The sequence below is a fragment of the Eupeodes corollae genome, chromosome 2 (genome assembly GCF_945859685.1).
Source record: "Eupeodes corollae chromosome 2, idEupCoro1.1, whole genome shotgun sequence".
Lineage (NCBI taxonomy): Eukaryota > Metazoa > Arthropoda > Insecta > Diptera > Syrphidae > Eupeodes > Eupeodes corollae.
This window is the reverse complement of record NC_079148.1, coordinates 98,539,465-98,555,210: the sequence shown is the minus strand read 5'-3', so window position 1 is coordinate 98,555,210 and position 15,746 is coordinate 98,539,465. Positions and strand designations below refer to the sequence as shown.

At 31.8% G+C, this 15,746-nt stretch overlaps 1 protein-coding gene across 2 annotated transcripts in view; it reads left to right on the top strand.

Annotated features, from left to right (window-relative positions):
- The first annotated feature begins 1,685 nt into the window (after positions 1-1,685).
- The window catches only part of LOC129948413 (LIM/homeobox protein Awh), a 76,914-nt gene continuing 62,853 nt past the window's right edge, over positions 1,686-15,746 (top strand). For both annotated transcript variants that reach the window (XM_056059418.1, XM_056059417.1), the window contains exon 1: positions 1,686-2,148. In XM_056059418.1, coding sequence (XP_055915393.1) covers positions 2,143-2,148 — 6 coding nt within the window. In that variant the 5' untranslated portion in view covers positions 1,686-2,142. The remainder of the gene's footprint in view (positions 2,149-15,746) is intronic.

Below are 15,746 nucleotides of genomic sequence, written 5' to 3'. Positions count from 1 at the left end.
TATGAAACATGATCTATAAACATTATAAACTTACACTAAAAAATAAAGTTTTCCAGAAATGGAAATGTTTACGATTAAAGTCAAAATTTTTAAATTAATAACTGAAAACTGATGTGACCGACTTAAAAAATATGTATAAATTATATAAAGGTAAATTAAATGTAATTGTTTTAAACTAGGTTAATTCAACAAACCTTCATCCAAATAGACTTAAAAGCTATTGACAATGTTCGTTTTTTTCATTGCTGTCGGTTTCTTATAAAAAATTAACCAACTTTTAAATTTCTACAATAATTAATAAAATCTCAAAAACACGAGCTATGAATTAATCATAATTTTTTAAACAAATTCCAAAATAACAACTAACTACCTATAAGTTTAAACTCAACATATTACCTAACTTATATATACCTACTGCTATAGATAGGTTTTTCACAAAATACAATTCAATTTTCTATAAAGTTCTTTATTAAAAGCCTACAGTTATACATCTATTTTGATAACATCGAGGAAGGTATTTAACCTAGATAGATAAATGAAGAGCGCCATAAGCAAAAACAACCTCATATGTCATCTTTTCCAACGAAATTTCGAAACTTAAACAATAGAAAATTCATCTCCATTAAAAAAAACACGTGAATGTTTACAGTCAAATATTGATATTTCTTTATAGAACGCGAAAACTTGCCTAAACAAATCCTTTTAAAATAAATCCCCACCTCCTAACATCATCTCTATGCAACTTCGTCTGCCATCATATTATGCCATTACCTATACGACTTCACTATGACGGGCACGGACGACGACGAGGATGGTTTAAAATTCCAAAGAAACAAGGTAAGTATTTACATTTAGCATTTAATCCAACGATTTCTTCCTTAATCAACCCTTAAAATTGTCAATCAACATACACAAAACAACGAATGTGAATGAAGCCATAAGGGATGGCATAAGCATAAGGGTTATGTTACATTACAACGATGGTAGTAAAAGATGTATAACCATATTCTATCTTCGTCGTTGATGTTGTCATTGTCGGTCGGTCGTCGGCATTTATATTCTAGCTTATAGGTAGGTAGGTAAGGTACGCTGACGCTACATTAAAGTATCTTTAGCTCTCTTTAAAAATCTTGTTTTTATGTCATTTCCGGTAAAGTCATTTCTAAAACCAACAAAAGTAGATAAAAAGAGGTGGCGCTGTCACCCAAACGTCAAAAAAAAACACAACAAAAACAAACACAATCTCAATTTCAAATACCTTCATATCACAAATACAACTCACGATAGACAACTTGAATAAGCCTGAAAGAGATAGTGTCATGCAATCTCTTTCCATCGACTCCATTGTTAATGTGGCATAGTTTGGCACGCGACATTTTGGCCACGCCCACCAGCTTTGCGCACATTAAGGCGGCACAAATTTCCCTCTAACCACTGCAGCAACTACCAAGATTTTGCCATGACCAATTGGATTCTCTCCGGATACCGATACCGGTTTGCGCCCCAGTTCAACCACGGTTTAGTAGAGGGAATACTCCAACAACAACAAGCCTAATGCTTACTTTTCTAGAACAGCAACGGCGAATGTTGTATGTTGAACGTTGAACGTCGAACGGCATCTGTCTTTTACTTCGGATTTTTGGTTTACACAGGCAGTTTTATACAGACAGTCGAGTGGTCTTGTGTTGGCGGTAGCGAGTATACGACGACGACTGCGAGACAACGTATCGACGACGAGCGACGACCTGTGAATGTTTATTGAATATTGTCTGCCGTCGTGGTTTCAACGTTTTTCAGTTGATAACAGTAACGCAAATGCCGTTGTAAATGGTAAAATTAACGTGGCGTTAATGTTTTTCGGATTCAAAAAAAAAAAAATACCTTACCGCTTTTTGAAAAGAATAAAATAATAAACAAAAGTGATTTTGAGAAAGAAGTATTGAAAAAATAATTTTTTGTGAAAAAGTGAGAGCAAAAATCTACGTATAAAATTTGGATACAAATTGTTTAGTGATTAAGAAATTTTTTTATCAGCAATTTCGCGAGCTGATAAAAAGTTCGTGGTAGTGTTTTAAAACGGATTCAAAAAACCAAAATACACACAGAGTGGATAATTTCGTCAAAATTGTGGAAGCAATTAAAATGAAGGTGAGTTTTAAATAAGCATCTGAAACTGTATTCTAAATGTCATTTTGATTGACATTTGAAATTGCGTCGGCATTTTGCTTGATTTTTTTTTAAAGCTTATGTTATAAGAGTTGGAAGCCATGTTTTTTATTTGTTTCGTCATATCCGATTGATAAAAAGCAATAATTACAATTATTTTAGTGTGTCCGCTTTAGTTTTTTAAACGATATGACGTGAATTTAGCATAAATGCAGTTACGCCGAAATATTCAATGAAAATGTCAAATATTGGTTTAAGCTTGGTTAGAAGAAAAATTTAAAATTGTGCGTTTTTTCATTCTTTTAAATAGAATATGACAACTTTACTAAAACAAGTTACGAAATTGTAGACATTTATTTTTGAATTCATTGCATTGATGAATTCGTAAATTTTTACTTTTTTTCACATATTGTTAGCCATTAACTTTATTTTAAAAGTATTGCAAAGTATTGTTTTGATAAATTTAATTACCTACGTATGAACTTCATTTCTTCAGCTCCAATATTAACGATGATGCTGTGAATAAATCTCAATATTTTAATCCTGGATTTTAAGAGGTTAACAGATTGCCCAATTTCATATAAACAACTTTTATTCATTTTACAGGATTTTTTAATTTTAAAAGTGTCATTAAAAAATGAATATGAAAGATTGACCGGTGATGTTTTGTTTTGTAAAATTTGTATTCTCAATATTTGGAGAAACCGAATTAATAGGTAAACAAATTCAACCTTGCATTACTATTTATAATATCATTTTTATGATTTTAATTCCAAATTAGAATATTAGATCGGTGATCTTTATGTGACGAAGAAGAACAACGTTATGTTTATTTTTTACACTTCGCCGTTCAAGAGTATTTGGTGTTCACAAGAATCAATTTTCAGACTAGGTATGATGATATTGACTTCAAAATGAGGTTTCAACTTTTCAAAGCATCTGTGGATCAGTTGTTGAGTTTGTTTAGTAATCATTTGGATCATAAAACTAACCGAAATAAAGCCGTCAGTGCATTAAAGCAAGCGCTTATTACTTTAGTATTTTATGCCACAGGATCTTTCCAAATCTGCGTCGGTGTCGGAGATATGTTTACAAAAATCAACTGTTTTACGCATCGTACGAAAAGTAACCCACCATAGCATTAATGAGACTGCAATTTATTACACTTCCTACTGATCGTCATGATATAATGAACGTTCAAAACACATTCAACGTCTTAGCTTGTCATTTATTTCAATGCTTTCTCATTTTTTCTCACTCGATTCGCTGAAAAGAAAGAAAAAAGGGTTGTGAAGAGAACTGTATTTTAGCAAAAATATTGCTGAAAGTTCCCATTTTAAGCTTGGTGAAACTCAAAAAATTTAAGGGCCTGATAAAATTAAAAAAACCTTTAAGATAAAAGTGCTTTTAGTGTTTCTTATTAAATCGGACATTAAGTTAGGTATTTTCGAACCAAGTAAAGCGTAGAAAACTCCAAAAATTCGTGTAAAACAAAAACCAGCCAGATACCAGCTGAGTCTTAAAAACAAGGTAAAAGCTAAGGATGATTCTTTAAACAATATCGAAAAGTCGTTAACTGGGAGGATCTTAGCTACCGTTTATTTTTCCAATAGATTGGAGCAAATTTTTCAACGAATTAGTAAAATGTTGTTTAGCAATTTACTTGTGCATTAAAGAAGATCGTTACCTTTTTTAAACTATTTCCACATCTTACTATCTCTCTTAACAATGTGCTTAAGTTCAATCACGGGATGGCCTCTTTAGCTTTTAGCAATTTGCTAAATCCGAATGATATCTGTACAATTATTTAAAAGTTGGGAATTCCAATTAATAGGTCCGTTTAAGCGTATTTGCTTTGTTACTATTTTCACGAACTGTCACTAATTTTTACACATGGACGCTCATTTTAAAAAAAAGGCATTTAGCAAATTACTTTTGTGAGGAAAAAAAAGGAAGGTTTAAAATGTTGGAATTCCTTCGTAAATTACAAAACATTTTTCAAAATTCTAACTAGTAAATTGTTAAACCCTTCACAATAGGTTGCTTAAACTTTTGCGCCATTGAATTAAGAGTATCTACAGTTTTATGAACAAAAGCCTTCCTTTGGTCTTATTAGTTGCATGAGGAATTAGTTTTTTGCTGTTACTTATTTTGTGTTGGTTCAAAGCAAAACTGTCAACTTTATTTATGGATATGTAATAAATGCCTTGAAGATTGTGGGTTAATGTCAGAAAATACGAGTACGATTTCTACATGCTTTGAAAGAACAATTAGCAAATATGTCAAAACATTTTCAAGTAAAACAAAAAGCATGTAATAGTGCCTAATTTTCAATACCATATTCTTTAATTCCGTCCCTGGAAAATTGTGCGCCCGCAACATTTTTGTGTTTGAAATGTTACAATATCATCATTGATCTTCAGCTTCATATTGTTTTAAGTTTGTTAAGTGATTATGGATTCTTGCAAGCGTTTATTGTCCTTTTCTATTATTTATTTAATTGAAAGTTTTTGCGAAATTCTTTAGCAAAAATAAATGGGGTTTATTAGAAACCCCGAACGATAGCTTTTTTTAAAAAGTTTTTTAAAGGAAAATATGCTTTTCACATTTTGTTTTAAAGTAATGTTTGTTTTTACGTGTGGATAGTACATTTCTAATTTAATTTAATACATAATATTTCCAAAAAAAAAACAATGACAAATTATTTGGCCATAAAATTGTATCATCTATTTTAAAAGTAGCGATAAGATCTAAGTCTCGTTTGCTCACATATGTCAAATTCATCACATTGGCTGGTTGTTATTTTAATACCTTATTAAAAATATACAAATTAGGTGGCGGCAACAATCCGTTGAGAACAAGGGGCTAGTGTCTTACAACTATCAATCATTCCCGTGTAGGAGTAATGTTGTTAGGAATGGAGGGAGCTACAGTTTTAAGCCGAATCCGTACGGATTTTTTAAGAAAGCCCTTTTCATGACAAGAATTGCTCTTGAAGGATTTGTCAATACCCGTGAAAAAAATTGACGAACAGGTTGTAAATAACCCCAGGTCCTCGCCACGGGTATTAATTTAACTTTTTTTGGAAAATATTTAGCAAGATTTATTCTATTTCAGTGAAAAATGTATTGAGAAATTTATTTTATATTTAGTAGTTGATATACTACAGTAAGTTAGTATTAATTTACTCTAGTCAGTGAAAGGTTTTGTATTCCTTTTATCCATGACGTTTTTCAATTGGTCGTCCAGAAGCATTTTGAAGCCCGTTAAATGATTGTGTATTCTCTTAACATAAAATTAAAATTCTTTCGGGTTTCTAATCAAAATCATCTCAAATACAATGGCGCAAAATTTTAAACTTACTTACTTACTTACTTACTTAAGGTGGCGCTACAGTCCGGGTGGACCTGGGCCTCAACCAACATACGTCTCCAGCCAGCTCGGTCCCTGTCACCAGTTTCGCATGCCAAGTTTAAACTATTTGCTTATTATTAAGGGAGTAACAATTTATTAGTAAGCAATTTCCTAAATATTTAGAAATTTAGGAAGGGAGTCCAAAATCTTATGGCCCAACTATAATAGACTTAACCGAAATAAGTATATGTCGAAACCGAATGAAAAGTTATCAGAAATTATCGTCAAAACAAAAAGTAACCATAATGGATTCAAGTAACTTAAGCAAATTTGACATTTGCTTAATCTCGAGTTATTAAAATGGCTCTTGCGTAATTGCGCGAAAGTTAGCGAAATTTAACGAAACTGAGCAGAACGTCTATGGTTAGTGACATATAAGGCTGCGTATTGGTTCGTTCCCTTAAGCTCGGTTAAGTCTATTATAGTTGGGCCTTAACACCTTCCTTTTCGTTTTGCTAACTATAGTAAATTGGCATATAGCAATTTACATAAAATGTGTTGAAATAGTTTAAAATTCGGTTAATCATCTTTTAAGATTAGTAAATTGCTAAAAATAGCTTTAACATTTTACTAAATCGTTTAAAATTTTGCGCCAATTTCTTTAAATGTGCACATTTAAAAAAATAATGTTACAATGCTCTCGTAACGAAAATAATAATTGAAATCGTGTGTCAACGGCATTACCAACCGTCAAATTCAAAATTAAAATATGTAGCAATGCTTGTAATTATACATTAACGAGTAATTATTTATATTATTCATTATACTTGCTATACAAACAATAGGTATTTGGTATTTAGTTTTGTATGAAAATAAAACAACAATTAAATTTGCGTTCAAACTTAATCTTGATATTTATTTATAGCAGACTCTTTCCAAGCAAGTCTAGAGTCAATGCTATTTATAAACAAATTTAAACCTAAATTTAGGGCTAAATCTGTGGTCTAACTATAAACATACGAAATGCTGTGTTGAAATAGTTATTATTACAGCCGAATGTCATATTTGATCATTATAATTTGTAAATTGAATAATTGGAAAAGTAAATCATAAAACAAATAAATGTAACGTAAACTTGCTGTCCAGAAAAATTTCGATTGATACCCCAATTAAAGAAAATCTTAGAGGAGTTTGAGTTATGTCGTTATCTGCAAAATATGGCACCGAGAAAAAGAAAAATATAAAAAGTACGGTTCAATCCATTTATATTAAGCGACAAGGATTGCTACAAAAGATATCGTTTGAATATAGAAACAGTGACATTCATTATAAATGTACTTAATATTGGATAGCTACGGAGTAAAAGAGGATAATCTACAGGTTTTAACAGCATCTATTATAGCCAGCGGTCCTCATATCGAACCAAGATCTTTTTTTTTTTATTATCATCGTAACATCATTTCCCTGATCGTCGACAATGTTGATGTGCCGGCGAATCGTTTCTCCGACTGCGGACAGTTTTCATGCCGTCCATGTTTTATATTTTCTTTGCTGTTGATCTACAATATTATAGAACATTGTTAGTTGCCTCCTTGTTCAAGAATCTGCGGCCAAAAGTGCCCTAAAACTTAGTCAAACTAAAGTCTGGGTAAACAGTTCCATAGGACATGCCCAGATCCATCATAAAAATATGGGTCATAGTACTACAACAGACTATAAAATACCCGAACTTGATTTTCATAAAGCATTCCAGGCTGCCATCCCAAGCAGAGAGGAATGGATAGATAATATACCATACTCCAGTGAGCCGTCAATAGCTATCTATACTGATGGCTCTAAAATGGACACTGTTGAAGGAGCCGGCTTCTTTTCTGAATCTCTCAAGCTAATCGCCTCGTTTATGCTTCCAAACTACAGTAGCGGCTTCCAAGTGGGGGTCCTGGCAGTGACAACAGATGCTAAAAAGGTATTAATGGTAGCGATACCAAGAGCTGATATCACCTTTTACATTGAAAGCCAAGCTGCAATAAAAGCGATTACTGCAACTGAGGTGAAATCGAAGCTTGTTTCATGCTGCCGCGAAGAGGATAAGGTTCTTGGTGCACAGCACAACATTAGACTCTGCTGGGTCCCAGACCACAGAGATATACTAGGCAACGAGAAAGCCGATGAATTAGCAAGATTAGGGTCAATGCTTGACGTAAGCCAAACTCAGCTAGTTAGCACCCCTATACCTGTTATTTAAAACAGGAAATCTCAAAAAGAATAACTATCAAGGCCGATGAAAGGTGGAACCTTCTTGACACCTGCGGCACAACAAGAAAGATCTGGCCCTGTTTTAACAAACAAAGAACGGAAAGACTTATGCAGCTATACAAGGGATCACTTCGATCTCTTGTAAGCATAATCATCAGACATATACTGTTAGGTTATCATATGAAAAAGATGAGAATCTGTTCAGATGATCTATGCAGAGGATGCGGTGACGAGAAGGTGCACTTTCGCACTTTCTCTGTCACTGTCCCGCACTCTCCCATCAAACGAAGAAACTGCTTGGCAACTATTTCTTCGGGAATTTAGAAGAATTCTCTAGAACGCCAGGTACTAACATTCTGAACTTCGTCAAAGCCTCTAAATGGCTTGACTAACTGAACACAGGTTTTTCTTATTAGTTTGAGTATAGCAATAGGTACTCACGGGTATCACAATTGATCTGTATTGATCTAAGTGTGACGGCAAAGACAACAATTGTCAGCCCCTCAACCTAACCTAACTTAGTTGCTTTTTTAATTTTTTATTAAATAGTTTTGTTTTACTTAACTTTTTTCGATATTTAATTTGAGAAATGAAAGCAAAAAAAAAAGAACAAGTTTGGAAATATAAGGTATTTTTTTTTGTCATTTGAAGTATAATTGTAGTAGAGCAGAACCTTAAACTGGGGTTTTACAAAACACAGCTAGGAAATTGACTATGAATAAGAACTGTGTTTATTTAACCAATAGGCCTTAAACTATAGATCAAGAAGTCACGACTTTTATAATTCTCTATGAATACGCCCCATTGACAGTCTAAAACGAATATTTAAAACTCCTATAAGAATTCAACACATTATAATATACAGTGATGGAAAAAGTAATAGAAACGATCTTAGATTGCAATTTTTGTTGCAATAAAAAGCGTTTTAAGAAGAGTATAAAGATATTTGAATAATATAAGAAAACTCTCCATACTTTAAGGAAAAGATATCATATTAAATTGTTAAACTTAAGCAAAATTAAATGTTTATACAAATCTCTGAATTTGCCCTGAATACTGAATGTTTGTAATAGAATTATTGAATGGTTAAATTGTTGCTTATCAGCATAATCACATCTTTCAAAATAGAACTAACCACCTTGTAACATGTCTTGAAAAGTGTCAATTTGTTTTATTTTTAACCTTAAGATGTCATTGTCTTTGACCCGGCAGTTTACCCCAGATATATTCCAATATTTTAAAAACTTTTAATTTTGATGGGCCTTCCATTAAGTACATTGTGTTATGGAGATTATTCTTTCTACAACTTTTATGAGTGCTTCGTTTCATTATCTTGAGTGAATCCTTATTTTTTGGCATGTCCTCTTCGCAAAAGGCATCATTTTGATGCTTAGAGTCCGAATTAAGTCCACAGCACATGTTTTTCATTTAATTCAAACAACTCAGAGAACTCGAAAAAACGTGCAAAAACTCATAGCGCTTCTATCAAATTCCTTAACTATCATCTTCGTGTATTTGGGATCTAACTTAAAGTACCTTGGTCGTCTGACTTGATTTTTTTCATCTTATCTTATTAAATTTGTCTTTGTTTTTCTAAACCGACGATGAAAATTCGACCCCAAATACACGAAGATGAGAGTTATGGCTGAAGCACAAACACGCTTCAGCCTCGGCTTCGAATGACATATACGAGTTCAGCCATAGGAATTCAATGCATGCTATCACAATGAAGCTTTGACCTCACGTTTCGTTTGACAATCGTAAGGAAAAGAACTTAATGTTACGTAATGTGACTCCAAACGGAAGCTCTAGTTCTAATGTGCTGAACATTTGCTTTATCTGACAGCTCCAAAGCTCTAAAAAAAGTCAACAAACAAAATCTACTTTTGCTTTTGAAGGGATTCCCATTGGTTATTATAGAAATGTCATTGAAAGCAACCTCGAAGCGGGCCCATCGTAACGCAGACGAAGCAGAAGCTGAAGAGTGTTTGTGTTTCAGCCATTAAGAATTTTGCCTAGTTATTTCATTGTTTACAATATTTTTTCCATCACTGTAAATGTATGAACATAAACCTAACCTACAATTTGTTTCCCTGAATTAAGGACAATACTGCTTAAAAAAAACTCAAAAAATCTGTCTTATTTCGGAATTTTGGAAAGTGGCAGGGCTTCATACGTCAATCTATATTATTACTTTTTCTTCTTTCACCATTAAATATTGATATAAATAAAAAAAAATATATAAATATATATCCGTAATCAAGTCAATTGGAGTGTAATGTTTTTATTTTCTACAAGCAAAGCGCATAAGCGTTTTAAACAAATTGGAACGGTATATTTAATTTAACTTGTTTACCTACAATCGTTATTTTTATTTTTCTAAACGACAAAACATTTTTGCACCAGTTAAGTTTGATATAAATTTATTGCATTCACTTGATATGGGGATAGGTTAACAGTCAATAACTAAACAATTTATTGGTTTCTACAGTTTTTACCAATAAAAAATCAAGTTTAATTGATAATTTTTGGTTTTTATAAATATCAACCATGTAAAACTAGACGATAGACGTACTTATATCCATAATTTATGTATTTATGAATACCACTTACATACACCATAGTTCTGAATGACTTAAGTCTGGTTTTACAAAAAAAACTTAAATAACTTAAATTGTTTTATAGTTTTTCTAAGCCATATAAAATCACAAGAATTGGTTAATCAATAAACAGTGAATTTTATATTATCTGTTTCTTAAATGTGTGCACTTGAAGAAGTTTAATTACATACTAACTGGTATTTTTTTTTTGTCATACGTATTGAACTTTAAGATGGCAACATTATTTTCAATGGCGGCCATTTTGTCTGCTGTCAAGTGATTTGTTTTCTGTTTGGTTTGCCATTTCAAAATGAATAGACTGATGGCTGAATAACACTTCCAAACTGTGAACATTTATTTTGAAAATCATGATTCTGATCAAAATACGTATCGCACTTTGGGTTGAATGGATTCTTCAATAAGCAAAACTGCAGTATTTTTTTGGCTTGCGTAATAATAGTCTTCAAGTGTATGTTAAGACAGGGACACCGTTACGTCCACATAACCTGACTGGCTATAGTGTGATTTATAGTTTAGTTTTACAATTTGTCCGTACTTCTTTGGAAACGATGTTTGCCAGAATGTTACAGTCAATAGTGGCCGCTAAAGAGCCAAGATTACTGACTTTTTCTTCCATCAATTGAAGAATAAGCTGTGGTTTCAACAAGACAAGGTGACATATAAAACACAGATCATGCCAAAAATGGCTAATTAAAGGACATGTTTGGTAATCCCATAGTTTCAAGTGACAAACTTGTGAATTGGCCTCTAACATCGAGCGATTTAACACCGCTTTACTATATTTTCGGTGTTGATATGTGAAGTCACTATTCTAGTTCTTTACCTCTTAAGGGCCTTGCACATAAGAGAAAACAACGAATGGACGAACAAATGTGATTTTACACATTTCAAAACGTCAATTTCAAACAAAAACACATTTAAATTGTAAGAAACCAATTGACTCTTATGCTAGGATAATAAAATTTGCATTTTGTTCTCTAAAACAAGACAATTTTGTAAAAATTGGTAGTAACGAATTGCAGTGTGGTTGCTATACGAACTGTCAAACTCTATTCGCGTTCCACATACCATCCACACTGCAATGAATAAATTATTTGCGCTCAACTTAACCTCGAAATTATACCACTCTTGTTTTGTTTGTTGAATTGTTGAAAAGGGTTATTATAAATTGACAATTCGTCGCTGTCTGCCAATAGAAATAAAGCTCATGTGAAAGAAAAGTCAAAATATGCGAACATCCACAGCTCGCAGTTCGTAGCTCATGTGCAAGATGCTTTATAGGCTACGTTCAGACGACCATATTTTTCTCGTGTACCGTATACGCGATTTTATCGAATAGAGTAGTGGCAACAAGTGTTATATTTGTGCGTTCACACGAAGCCCATGCAGGAAAATCCCGTATTCGTGAAATAATTTTGTCCGTATACCGTAAGAACTTGTCACTACTATTCGATGAATCTCGAATGTATTTTTATCGTCGTTCGCACGAACAAAATTTCATCGAATTCGTTCATTACGTTCAACGTTCATTACGTCGTGTTTTCGATTTTCGAATAATTATTACTTTTAAGCTATTAAGATATCTGGAAGTGGAGCAAAGACCTTATGTATATCATAAACCACTATCTTTTCTTAGAAAATTTGCAATATCTAATATGACAATCTGTAGTATGGCGTCAGGAGATACTTTAGAGTGTAGTGAAAATGGTGGTGGTAATGAAGACACGAGTTCCAATCAATATGATGATTCCATGATGATTAACAAAACTACCACGTCAACCAAAAAATGTCCAACATAAAAGACAATCAATTTCGAAGTTATCTCCTATAGACGCTTAAATGATCAAATTTATGGATTCTTTTCCATCTCAATCTGAACCAACTAACAGGCAATTTTTTCACGGTTTAGTTCCATTACTGGACAAATTCAATGACGACCAAGTACTAGATTTTCAACTTCAAAAGAATAGTACTACTCAACGACAGTCAGTAGAGTCTCAAGCTTCTTTATCATATAACTCAACTAATTACTACAGTCATAATGCATCTAATACTCCAAATACGGGCATCGTCTATAGTTCACATTCTAGTCACAGAGTCTCCCAAGCTTCTCATGATTCAACAAGTTATTCTGATGACAGTCGAAGAGTAGAATCTTTTTCTAGTCTTAATAACTAAAACTAGCCATCGACATACAAAAATAATTATAAAATTTCTGTTCGTCATTTCTCAGGCTTAGGTAAAATTTTTCAAAACTTTTTTCACGCTATAGATCTTCGACGTACTAACCGTTTCTTATTAACATTTCTATACCAATAAAAAAATAAGTGGAATATTTGAATCCATGATGAAGATGGTCTTTTGACTGCCGACAGTGCTGTGTCCCCTTCCAAGCCTCAAAACCCGTACGTGAAAAAATTGAATCGAATATTTCTCGTGTGAAACGCCCGCCGTCTCGTATTCGATAAAATCGCATACAGGAAAAAATCGAATTGAATAGTCGCCGTCTGAACGTAGCCTTAGTATACATTGGGCATACTATTATTAAAGAATTTATTTTTGATCTTGTCGACTTTATTTCCTTTCGATATTATCCTTTATATAAGATTTTGATGATTGGGTCGAAAGTTGCTGAAATAAAAATAAAACTTGCACAGATTTTTATTTACGTGATAGCTTTGTTCTAAAATTTTTAGAATTAGAAAATAAGTAAATGGGTACACATATGTGGGTTGGCAGTGTTCTAAAGCTAGTTCTTGTTGGTGAGTGGTGATAAAGCTAATATAAAATACTCTTCATTGTCAATAACGTAAAATTGTAGCCTATATAATTATGTTTTATAAGTAAAATTTAAGTAAAGCGGAAACTAGCAAAGTTTTGATTGGTACCATGCTAATAATTCTAATAATTTAATATTAGACCGCTTAAAAGTTTTAGCCAATCATTTTTATTCGGTAGGTTTGCAATAATTTCACTTTATTATTTCAATAACTGACGCACTTGTGTTAATAAGGTATTAGAAGCATTTCACAATTTGTCAATAGCCGGAGTCTGACAAAAACGATTTCCTTCACAATTCTTGAATATCAGTTTGATTGCAAATGGATACAAACATAGGTATTCATTTCAAAGATCCTGAATAACTAAATGCTCAGTTTAAATAGTCGGCTGCCTTCACAACGAAAGGCTTCTGTCACAACACAGTCAAATTCAATACTATGAGTATTTTATTTACATTTTTTTTATAATTTAAGAATGTACTCAAGTCCGCCGTTTGAAGATTATCAAAAAGTCGACCTTACTTTTCAACTCAGCTATGGTTTGTTCATCGTTTTTTGATCTTAATTAAGCACACAGAGCTATAAATAAACAACAAAGAATCAATTAAGTCAAAAATCAAAACACAAATTATAAATCTTTATGGTTAAACAGGAATCATTTTCGATAATCGTTTTCTAAGTAGTCAAATGAATGAGTGTCACGGATGACACTTATTTTAAATACAACTGAATTACTTGATTTATTTTAACATTAATTCAGTAGGACGTTAATATTCCAAAAACTAAATTACCCTTTTTATAATAATATTCCGATTAGATCTTTGAGAAATCAGTATTGTAATAAAAATGTAGGTTTTTGTTTGTCGGAATGCTTTCGTTATGTTTTCTGTTTCATTATTTACTGCCTCCATTATACTCAGATAGATGACGCCAAAGCAAATTGATCAATTGATTTCGCCATTTTGATAAAAAGTTTTAACCAATTAATGAAAGCGGTAAGACTCGAGGATGACAGAATTATTAGGTTCGAGCATTTGAGAAAATTTTGTGTAATTTAATTTTGTAAAAGTCAACTTTTTCTGGAAGCTAACCATGAATTATTTGTTTTCGTTAAGTTTAAAAAAACAAATCATAGATCTATAACCGGGTTACATTGCATTAAAGCCAAATGTTTTATTCATTTAAGGACAACTTAAGTCTTCTATATTTTGACAAAGATTACAGATTCCCAAAAGTTGATGCAGTGACATTAAATTACCCACAAATAAATCCGAATAACATTTCGGAGGGCCTGAAATTGTTACTTGATAAATACAATGTCAAAATGATAATAAAGCAAAAATGCTTCGACTAAAATACTACTGATAAGTGGGTTATTTCAGGCATTATGATAGTTTTATAAAGATCTATGCGATTAACTTCAATAACCAATTTTATGTGTAGAATTGTAGAATTACACTCCCTATAAAGAGCGCATGATATAAACATGATAATAAGTTTTCCTTTTGAAGATTATTTAATAAATGTTTGATATTTTATGAATATTTCTTTATTTCTGATAAATGTTGAATTAATAATTTGGAATCATTTTAATCCCATGTATGGAAACATAAACTAAAAAATATGTCAACATTTCAAAAAGTAGGTAAATGCTTAAAAATGACAAATAAACTTTACTTATTATATTTAAAGTTTTCATTTAAAATTGATTCTTGTTTATTGATCATGATCGTTTATTGAAATTGTTGTAATCGTGAATATTAATTTATCATATTAGTAATTTAACCTTTTGACGGATAAAAAATAAACTGAACGAAACGAAAAAAAAAATCATCTATCTTGAGACAGTGATGATGGCAATCAAAATGACTTCATTTTCGAATTGATGTTAAGCAGGATTATGATTGCATATTTAATTAATAATATTCTAGTATACCCTATGGTATGATGCATGATATCGGTTGGGTCATTTTGTATTTAATTTGATTGCATATGGTGTCCAATAATCCATATACACATAAACACAAATCATCAATGAATGCAGACAGTGCTGTGGATAAAATCACTTTAAAAGCATTTTTATAAAATTAAAATAAAAGTATTTTTATAAAATTAATGAAAATGGTCATTTAGTTTATTTGTAATCAAAACATCACTGCAATTGCACCAGTTCAACCAAAATATAAAGAACTCAGGTTAAGGGGTTTTTCATACAAAATTTTGGATTTGTTTAATAGAACACAGTTATAAATTTTTGTATTATTAAGATTGTCGGTTTTGAGTTTCAGTTTGGAGAAGAAATTTGCTTGAGTATCGATGAATTAATTTCATAGAACTTTCACATTTAAAACATATTTCATCATTAATGCTTTTGAAGCTGGCACATACAAATGCTATTGGTGTTTATGTTCTTAAGTGCAATGCGTAGAAAAATGTATTCTTAATCAAAAAAATCAAATTAGTTTGCAAAATGGTAAAAATTAATGCATTAAGAAATTTGAATACAAAATAAATTGATTTATATTTTTTCATAGGAAAACCCTAACCAACTTAAACAATTTCGCCAAAT